This window comes from Ylistrum balloti, unplaced genomic scaffold, assembly GCF_031769215.1.
Source record: "Ylistrum balloti isolate Yb309-2 unplaced genomic scaffold, AGI_CSIRO_Ybal_v1 Utg371578, whole genome shotgun sequence".
NCBI classification, from domain to species: Eukaryota; Metazoa; Mollusca; class Bivalvia; order Pectinida; family Pectinidae; genus Ylistrum; species Ylistrum balloti.
The window spans coordinates 113,765-125,060 of NW_026782811.1; the positions used below are offsets into that span (position 1 = coordinate 113,765).

The following is an 11,296-nucleotide window of genomic DNA, read 5'->3' on the forward strand; positions in this document are numbered from 1 at the left end:
CTATTCTGGGCTCCGACCGTAAAACCTAGTACGACGTCCCTATCCTGGGCTCGACCCTAAAATCTAATACGACGTCCCTATCCTGGGCTCCGACCCTAAACCCTAGTACGACCTCCCTATCCTCAGTTCCGACCCAAAACCTTTTGTGAAGAAATATTACTTGTGGACTACTTTTTTAACGGCGTAGTTGACGGCGTGATTCGGTTGATAGTGTCAACAATTCTAATGTTTTGTGGTTGCCAAGGGTTTTCTCGTGAGTATAACTACCACAGTCTTGAGTAGATTTCAACTCATTTTTTCCATGAATTATCACTACATATCACGGATTGCAAATTCGTAGATTTCGACGTGTTGGACCACTTTCTTGATGTTTCAGACCCGAAATGTAATAAGTCAGTTTTTTTCTTGATCTTGAAAAAACTGTGTGAAAATTGCAAAAATTGAAACATAGCGATCTCCTCTTTTCAATCATAAAAAGTATCATGAAAAACTTCTCTATTTAACCTGAAAGTCTTAAAATATGTCGCACACTAAAAGTAGGTCAAATTAAGGGTTTAGGCCATTTTGGAACATTTTCAATTCTTGGCTGCGATTTAAAGCTTGCTAAATGAAAACTGGATATTTCAAAACATTATTTTTTCTTAATATCTGAGTACCGTACATCTTGTAATCACAGACAAAATGTTATCCTAAAAACGTTACCGCAAAAGTAAGAGGAAAATGGAAATGAATTATGTCTTTTCACACATGTTCTCACGCCTGTAATATACAGAGTAGCAATATAATTAATTTTTTTTTGCTTTTAACCTACTTTCTAAAATCAAACCTTTCAAAAAATCATTATCAGAAAAAAAGTTAATACTGATTTTTTCTTCTTCGCAGAGGAATACATCATCAACTTCAAAAGTATCCAAATCACCAACTTCCTGTACACTTATTACCGTCTTATGGCTAATACATCAGGGCGATTGTAGTATTGTGTTCTGTTTGATGAAAAGAATGATCACGAGAAGGAGGCTTGTCATGGAGACACAGCCATTTTGGATCTCAAGAGATCCAAGATGGCGTCCATTACAGCACCGAAACATACGGATCATCCATATCATAGTTTCGTGAAAAAGGTCTCAGATTTTAATTCATTTCCCTCTATGTTCTACCAAAGGAAAATGAAAAATTGAAATACAAATGTATTACAAAATTTTGTGAAAGATTTGATTTTCGTAACAATATTTAGATCTGCTCAATCTAAACGTCAATTCGATGAAGAGCTGTTATGCTCAGTACACAGCGTACCCTTCAATACTGATAAACACTGTATCATTAGAACAAATATCGTGCTTAATTTCAGTACCGATATTAAGTACTGATCTGTCAAAGCTAAGTGTGGAAAAAGTATTTACCAACTCACCTGAAATGTCCTTGTCTACTATGTGTGTGGAAAACGGCCTGGAGATTCTAATGCAACCCCACCTCATAGTTATAACCACCGTTTCATCATCTTTTTACTGTGCTTTTGGTGGCACAGTTTTCAAATAGATTGTTGGAATAGCTATAGGAACTGCATCCCTGTCCTGAATGGCTTGTTGTCTATTTATATACGAGGCAGAACTCACCAACGAGCATATCAAGGCAGTTCATATTGACCTCTAATCGTCCTGCAAATCCTGTTTTCGAGTAATGGTGTGTCATTCACTACAAATGTTTGCATTCAAAACAATAGGGTTGTTTAGATTTCAGGTACAAATACACGTGGATAAAAGTTGAGAGAAATGATGTGTTTTGCATGTGACTTATTTTGCATCCTGAATGTTTTTTGGTTTTGCTTATATTTCGATTTCCAATTATCAAAATGACACATAATTGGTATGCAAAAGTTTTTATCTGGATAAAGTGTTGGAACTAAAAATATGAGATAGAATACAACACTAAAGTCATATTTTAACTGTAGTGATGTTTTGTTTCCCTGACCCCTTGAACTTTCCGTAATTCTATTATGATTTCATTCAAGTTAACTCAAATCTGTTCATTGTTTCTGATTGCTGTGGCTGACTTTACTGGTACTTTTTACAGATGTGTGAGTCCTCTCGTTGCTGGCGTGGTAAAATGGCCAGGTGGAGCGGTGGAATGGCTTGGCCAAACAATGGACTTGTCTGGACGGTAACACTGATGCTGCTATTCTGGTTCCCGGCACCAGTGACATCTAATTGTGACTTTCCCTCTTACTTACCCCCGGGGGTGGTATGGACTGCTACTTATAGAAACAAGGGCTACCTCACCCTTTACTTCAAACAAAACATGATTGATGCCATGTACTGCCCATCCCCAGATCAAACGTGTATTCATTACGAGCGAAGCTGTATTCAGGAGGTCGAGGCGGGTAAATACCTAGTGCGCCACCAAACAAAGGGAAGAGACAGCTTCCACAACCACGCCGAGTTCATGTGTATGCAGTTCATTAAGAGGTCAGATTATATAGTTCAGTTTAAAACGTCTGCTAAACATGCTTATCAGAATCCCGATTTTTGCTCAGAAGAATACTTAAATCTTGACCATTGGCCCATACTATCGCCCACCGTGATGAAAAGCTCCCCCATCAAATGTCCCATAGTTGGTGGCTACAACATGCGTATTCTAGGACCGGAAGGGGATATATGTCCTGGCAAGCTCGTGCTTCCCCGCATGGAAAGCGAATGTGAGGATGGGGACGGCATTCGATTCAACTTCCGGTATGAGGAATGTTTACATACTAATCTAAAAATGCGTATACAACAAAGCGTTAAATGTGTTACTTCCTGGGAATACGGTAAGTACACGTTTGTGATCCTTCGGCCAGACACGGATGATTTTGAAGCATGGTGTATGAGAATCACACGGGACAGTTACGGCGAGGTAACACAGATACACTTGTTCATGGATCCGGTGTGTGATCCTGGTACCGGAAATGGTCATGGACAAATCACCGAAACAGATAACTATTTGTCAATAACACTTCAAAAAATCACCATCCCGTCTGTATGTGCCAACGAGTTTGAAGGTTGTAATGACAGGAGGTTTTGTGATAACGAGGTTGTTGAGTACTGCCATCTGTCGTGCAACCGATGCGAACCGGAGACAAAACCTTGTACTTTTCAGGAAAGCGTGCGTGGATCATGGCTACTAGATACAAGGGACGGACCACAGTATATGAATATATCTTCATACAAACTTTTTGTTCCTACATTTGGGAAATTTCATTGCTTAGCTAGAAACGTGTCGGAGAACGAAAGTCGCACTGCGCTGCTACATGTATTTGATAACGGGTGTTTCCCGAGGTTTGCATGTCTGGAAATGTACCAGCCGGCCACCTCTGTACGACAGTTCCGACTCAGCAATCGAGTAAATTGGCCCTATTGGCCAATAGAAGAGGCGGAACGATTCACATGTAAAGACAATAAATTCAAAACAATGGTGGAGATGGGAGAATCATCGAGAAAAGTCAATATTCCTACTCAGGTGTTACTAGAGACTAAAGTTCACTACAGCACAACCTGTAAACTACCTGACCTCGGTTTTAAAGCCAATTCACTCTTCTTCCGAGAGGGCGATAAGTGTAATGGTTGCTTGATCTACGACCCGGCGACCAGGCCCGATAAGATCGACATCAAGACAATCAATTGCCAGGAAGCTGCCAGTCACATCCAGTACCTCTGTTTGGCCTCGTTGGACCTCGGCCCTAACACCAGGGGCGTGGTCACGGGCACCAAACCTGACCGCGAAGGACGGATGACCAAGTTTTACTGCTGGGTGTTCACTTTGGACGGCACCATGCGTAAAATTATAGTTCTGAAATCAGCCGACTGCAACATGCTCTCAGTAGAAAAGGTTCTTGAGGGTCTGCTGACGCCTGAAGGGAAGTTTGACGTCTTAGATTCAGTGCCTGGAACGTGTCCCCCTCTCGGTGTTGAGGAACAGTACAAAATCCCTCTTAATCGCCAGACGGACAAGGACGAGACGCTACTAACGTTTCACGAGCGCTCCACGCGTAGGCCTCACTATAGCAACACTGTACCGCTCATAACTAATATTCAAAGCCAACACGTCGACGTTCCATCAGCTTCGTCGCGGAGTGCTCACGTCAGCGGGTGTTTAACCGTTATCGTCATTTTATCGTTACTGTCAAGGACAAATATCGCCTGATCGCCCTAAATCTGGGTGTTCCGCAAGTGCTTACCGGAAGACCGTGTGGTAATATGACACATAATTTGTGCGTCGACGAGCGCTGACTGGGGATTTTGGTCGTACCACAATGTATTTGTATTACGTAGTAAGCTATGGCCTGGTTTTCGAGCGGATGATGAAGACCGCGGTAAATTTACGTGTCGCTGAGGAAGCCAAACTTCCATTGTACAGCCTTGTAGACTCTATAAATAGACCATGAATATATTTTTTCTTAAACATTTTGATAACGTTGTTCGGGAGTTACGCAGGAGCTAGACAAAGCTCTGTGGACATTGACTGTTAGAAGGGAGGTAACTCTCGCGGATTGCTGCTGATTTTTAAAACAAAATGTCCAATTTCCACATTTCATGACTGTGCTGTTCATAGTTAGAGATATGTGTTAAGATTCGTTAAGAATGGCTCAAAGAGTCTCAAAGTACATGTATGTATACTATTCATTGAACTAAGATATATTCCATTTTTTAAATATTAATTCGCATAATTCGAATGCATTAGAGTACTGCCCCGCACACTGTATATAATAATACTATTTGCTCAGTCTAACGAATGTCCAGATTACGACCTGTTGCCAAAAACATTCAACTTGTTGAAAATAACGAAAGACGCATTACTTTTTTTCATTTCACGGATTTCATTTTCAGCATATTAGTGTATATATAATATATATATATCCTTATCGTATGTCCATACATATAGACTTAATGCCTTTAATTTCTTTAATCTTTGTGGTCAGAATGTGATTTAGTGAAATGCTTTGTAGAAATTAAATGTCAAAATGTATTCCTTCCCATGCAATGGTAGTAAATTTATGAGATCCAACATTTATATCTTTTTGACAGAGATATTTAACAATTTTATCTGTCAACTGTGACCACCAGGTTTAACAGTTATGCTGTAATGTCTGCCAGAGTTTTTATATTCTCTCTTGGCTGCCAGAACCAACTTGTTACATGTACCATATATTCATTACCCATGGTTTTAACGACAAGCATATCGAACGTTCTTGTTCTTATGACCCTCGGGTCAAACATTCTTACTGTAGTACAACCAGATACAGCTGTCAGACACCTATGACCCTCAGGTCCAACATACTTACTGTAATACAGCCAGATACAGCAGTCAGACACCTATGACCCTCAGGTCCAACATACTTACTGTAATACAACCAGATACAGCAGTCAGACACCTATGACCCTCACATCCAACAATCTTACTGTAATACAGCCAGATATAGCAGTCAGACACCTATGAAACTCAGGTCCAACATACTTACTGTAATACAGCCAGATACAGCAGTCAGACACCTATGACCCTCACATCCAACATTCTTACTGTAATACAGCCAGATACAGCAGTCAGACACCTATGAAACTGAGGTCCAACATACTTACTGTAATACAGCCAGATACAGCAGTCAGACACCTATGACCCTCAGGTCCAACATACTTACTGTAATACAACCAGATACAGCAGTCAGACACCTATGACCCTCACATCCAACATTCTTACTGTAATACAGCCAGATACAGCAGTCAGACACCTATGACCCTCACATCCAACATACTTACTGTAATACAGCCAGATACAGCAGTCAGACACCTATGAAACTCAGGTCCAACATACTTACTGTAATACAGCCAGATACAGCAGTCAGACACCTATGACCCTCACATCCAACATTCTTACTGTAATACAGCCAGATACAGCAGTCAGACACCTATGACCCTCACATCCAACATTCTTACTGTAATACAGCCAGATACAGCAGTCAGACACCTATGACCCTCACATCCAACATTCTTACTGTAATACAGCCAGATACAGCAGTCAGACACCTATGACCCTCACATCTAACATTCTTACTGTAATACAGCCAGATACAGCAGTCAGACACCTATGACCCTCACATCCAACATTCTTACTGTAATACAGCCAGATACAGCAGTCAGACACCTATGAAACTCAGGTCCAACATGTTCAGATTACTGTCAGATGAATCATTCTTGTTCTACGGATCTTCAGATCGAAAATAATACTTTAATTAGCCACAGTTGCAACGTTCATGCTCTATTGACTTTCATATCGGAAATTCGTACTCTTATGACCGCCATATCTAACATTCATACTCTAATGAGAGCGATATATATTATTCTTACTTAATTGGTCGCCAAAACCAGCATTCATGCTGCTATGACCGACAGAACCAGCATTCATGCTGCCATGACCGACAGAACCAGCATTCATGCTGCCATGATCGACAGAACCAGCATTCATGCTGCCATGACCGACAGAACCAGCATTCATGCTGCTATGACCGACAGAACCAGCATTCATGCTGCCATGACCGACAGAACCAGCATTCATGCTGCCATGATCGACAGAACCAGCATTCATGCTGCCATGACCGACAGAACCAGCATTCATGCTGCTATGACAGACAGAACCAGCATTCATGCTGCCTTGACCGACAGATCCAGCATTCATGCTGCTATGACCGACAGAACCAGCATTCATGCTGCCTTGACCGACAGATCCAGCATTCATGCTGCTATGACCGACAGAACCAGCATTCATGCTGTCTTGACCGACAGAACCAGCATTCATGCTGCTATGACCGACAGAACCAGCATTCATGCTGCCATGACCGACAGAACCAGCATTCATGCTGCCATGACCGACAGAACCAGCATTCATGCTGTCTTGACCGACAGAACCAGCATTCATGCTGCTATGAACGACAGAACCAGCATTCATGCTGCTATGACAGACAGAACCAGCATGCATGCTGCCTTGACCGACAGAACCAGCATTCATGCTGCCATGACCGACAGAACCAGCATTCATGCTGCTATGACAGACAGAACCAGCATTCATGCTGCCTTGACCGACAGAACCAGCATTCATGCTGCCATGACCGACAGAACCAGCATTCATGCTGTCTTGACCGACAGAACCAGCATTCATGCTGCTATGACCGACAGAACCAGCATTCATGCTGCCATGACCGACAGAACCAGCATTCATGCTGCTATGACAGACAGAACCAGCATTCATGCTGCCATGATCGACAGAACCAGCATTCATGCTGCTATGAACGACAGAACCAGCATTCATGCTGCCATGACCGACAGAACCAGTATTCATGCTGCCATGACCGCCAAATCCAGCACTTATACTCTGATAACAAACATTATTCATAATGTCATGATCATCGAATCCATTGTTCATACTTCAATGACCGCCAGATCCAACATTCATTTTCCCATGAACGCCAAATCCAACACTTCTACTCTCGTAACCGCCCAGATCCATCATTCATGCTCTCGTGAACGCCAAATCAAAAATTCATACTCTTTTGACCGTCAGTTCTAACCGTCATGCTCTAATAATTCCCAGGTGGACGCTCACATATATAATTATTAGACTTTGATTTTTTGTGTTTTGTAAAACAAATCCATGATACACATATGAGAACACACAGTCTTTAAACATAGCCTCTATTTTGGAGAGGATAAGGGAGAAACCAACGAGGCGAGTTATTAGCAACCAAGTATTCTGTTTATCCCGCACAATGAATTGAAAATTCTCACAATCAAGAATTTCATTCTACATGGATCAACTGCTGTCGTTACTCATACTCAATGGATATAATTGCTTTCATAAGTTATTTTATCTTAATCATCCATTTATTTTCGCCTGTGTGTTACAGCTTTAGACTACTGTGGTGCGTGTAAATGACAAAAGGTATTGTCTGCTGTAGTTAGTTACACAATAATGACCTATTGTGTCAGGAACTCCTGAATCAACCCATTAAACATAGGCATGTATACCTATATAAATTGTTATTACCAATGTAGAGCAGATTTTTTTTAAACTGGAGATTGTAATACTATCCTTAAATTGGTGTACACGTGTTGATATTTTCGTTATGTGTTTTGATTTCTTAAATCAATTTATCTTCTCTTATTTACATATTTTCTCTTCGCGTTACGGACGTGTCTGTCCTATGAAATGTACGCGACACTATCTCAATCCTACGTTCTACTTCTGTATCAATCCAATGGATCTTTACAACAGATTTATTTATTTATGATAAAAACATTGAGATAAATCATAAACAAATGTTGATATCAAAATAAAATCTTCAAAGCAAAAATTCGACATGAAAATAAACATTCCGTAACATCTAAATTCTTGACAAGTTAACTTGACGAAAATGGTTAGATCTTAATGAATGTGTTGGGTTGGTGTCCGCCCTTGACCTGTCCATCCTTAGTTCTAGGTGATGGTATTTGTGTTGGATTGGTGTCCGCCCTTGATCTGTCCATCCTTAGTTCTAGGTGACGGTACTTGTGTTGGGTTGGTGTCCACCCTGGACATGTCCATATTTAGTTCTAGGTGATGGTATTTGTGTTGGGTTGGTGTCCGCCCTGGACATGTCCATCCTTAGTTCTAGGTGACGGTACTTGTTTTGGGTTGGTGTCCGCCCTTGGTTATGTCCATCCTTAGATCTAGGTGACGGTATTTGTATTTGGTTGGTGTACGCCCTGGACATGTCCATCCTTAGTTCTAGGTGATGGTATTTGTATTGGGTTGGTGTACGCCCTGGACATGTCCATCCTTAGTTCTAGGTGATGGTATTTGTATTGGGTTGGTGTCCGCCCTGGACATGTCCATCCTTAGTTCTAGGTGACGGTACTTGTGTTGAGTTGGTGTCCGCCCTGGATCTGTCCATTCTTAGTTCTAGGTGACGGTACTTGTGTTGGGTTGGTGTCCGCCCTGGACATGTCCATCCTTAGTTCTAGGTGACGGTACTTGTTTTGGGTTGGTGTCCGCCCTGGACATGTCCATCCTTAGTTCTAGGTGACGGTATTTGTGTTGGGTTGGTGTCCGGCCTGCACATGTCCATCCTTAGTTCTAGGTGACGATATTTGTGTTGGGTTGGTGTCCGCCCTGGACCTGTCCATCCTTAGTTCTAGGTGACGATATTTGTGTTGGGTTGGTGTCCGCCCTGGACATGTCCATCCTTAGTTCTAGGTGACGGTATTTGTGTTGGGTTGGTGTCCGCCCTGGACATTGCCATTTTTAGTTCAAGATAGCGAAAATTGTGTTTAGCTGGTGTTCTTAGTTCTAAATTGGAGTCAACTAGTTAAATATATCTGCCAGCTATACATTTGTTCAGACAAATCTATTACGATTTCTTTAATAACTTGTTTTTGTGTGTTTTTATTCTCAATAAACATGTTGAAGTATACAAAGTCGTCCATTTTCTCTTTGATATAAGACAAAAATACGGAATCATAATACTATCAGAAAGATAATAGTTTTGTACAATCCTCGAGATAGCAGGTGGTAGATACGTCGATCTATATCTCAGGATGACGTACTTACCTCATGATGACGTAATTTCCTCAGGATGACGTACTTACCTCATGATGACGTACTTTCCTCAGGATGACGTACTTACCTCATGATGACGTACTTTCCTCAGGATGACGTACTCACCTCAGGATGACGTACTTTCCTCAGGATGACGTACTCACCTCATGTTGACTTACTTCAGGATGACGTAATTACCTCATATTGACACACTTACCTCAGGATGACGTACTCACCTGAGGATGACGTACTTACCTCATGTTGACGTACTTACTTCAGGATGACGTAATCACCTCATGTTGACGTACTTACTCCAGGATGACGTAATTACCTCAGGGTGACGTACTAACCTCGGGATGACGTAATCACCTCATGTTGACATACTTACTTCAGGATGACGTTCTTACCTCAGGGTGAAGTAATCACCTCATGTTGAGGTACTTACTTCAGGATGACGTACTTACCTCAGGATGACGTCCTTACCTCAGGATGACGTAATCACCTCATGTTGACGTACTTACTCCAGGATGACGTACTTACCTCAGGGTGACGTACTAACCTCGGGATGACGTAATCACCTCATGTTGACATACTTACTTCAGGATGACGTACTTACCTCAGGACTTCACAACTTCAGGATGACGTACTTACCTCAGGATGACGTACTTACCTCAGGATGACGTACTTTCTTCAGGACTTCACACAACACACATTCAAATTGGTACGATCTGTTCACAAGCTCATCGAAATCGACGTTCAATGTCGAGCAGGATGAAGTTAAGAGTTTCGTCTATTTCGTGTTGTGAATGGTGAATTCAGAATGTTCGGCGGTCAGTTGAACTTAATCACCGGTGTCATTCTTATTATTCTCTCTATTCCTCCAGATTTTAACAAATAAATAACACATGCATTTTTTTCAAACACAATATCATCGCATTTACAATAATGTTATTAAAATTGGAGTGTGCAGTGAAATGAACACGTAGTAATTAGCATTGAAGTAATAATTATTCTAAAAAAGTCAAACACAGAAATATGCATATAATTATAAGATATATAGCACAAAACTATTACAAATTCATGAGCTTCTAAGTAAACACAGACAGGAATACTTTGTAAGTGGTAAATATATTTTATATAGGTTGTGAGGTATTGACATAACACTATCGACTAGTAGTATGATTTGGAATTTTTACATTACTGTATTTGATCTCAACACATTGATATCTTCCTCGTTTAAATTATAAGAGATCCAGTCTCAATGAGAATATATAATGGTTCTGATCCGGGAGGGAATGTTGGTACACATTTAGTAAAACACCAGTATTGTTTGAAATGGAACACCACAAATGATCACGTAAATTTTCAGTATGGCTACACTTTAATACAGTAGGAGTTCAATTATTCTAATGTCCTAATATCCACGTTTGTCAAACAGCTCTAATATATCTAAATCTGTAAAACTAACTATCACGTGACAAACGTTCTCTTCGCTGTTGCTCCCCCTTCTAAGTTATACTATATAGTTCTAAGCATATCATCTAGAACCCCGGAATTATTTAAGACACCTCGAGACATACAGTCTATTTTAAGAATATACCAGACTTCAGTGGATTTTTTTTTCCCATTTAAGCAACGCATTCTTCCAAAACTTACATTTTTTAAAGAAATCATTGTAACTGTCTACGGGTGTCCGTCC

At 40.9% G+C, this 11,296-nt stretch overlaps 2 protein-coding genes across 2 annotated transcripts in view; one reads left to right on the forward strand and one right to left on the reverse strand.

Moving 5' to 3' along the window:
• The window catches only part of LOC132563071 (uncharacterized), a 46,241-nt gene extending 36,765 nt beyond the window's left edge, over nt 1-9,476 (forward strand). The window contains exon 2 of the mRNA XM_060227831.1: nt 2,071-9,476. Within this exon, the coding sequence (XP_060083814.1) occupies nt 2,071-4,176 (2,106 nt within the window). The 3' untranslated portion in view covers nt 4,177-9,476. The remainder of the gene's footprint in view (nt 1-2,070) is intronic.
• On the reverse strand, nt 6,346-7,446 carry LOC132563074 (uncharacterized PPE family protein PPE62-like). Its single transcript, XM_060227833.1, has one exon. The coding sequence runs from the start codon at nt 7,444-7,446 to the stop codon at nt 6,346-6,348; it is 1,101 nt and encodes a 366-aa protein (XP_060083816.1).
• Nucleotides 9,477-11,296: the final 1,820 nt, after the last annotated feature.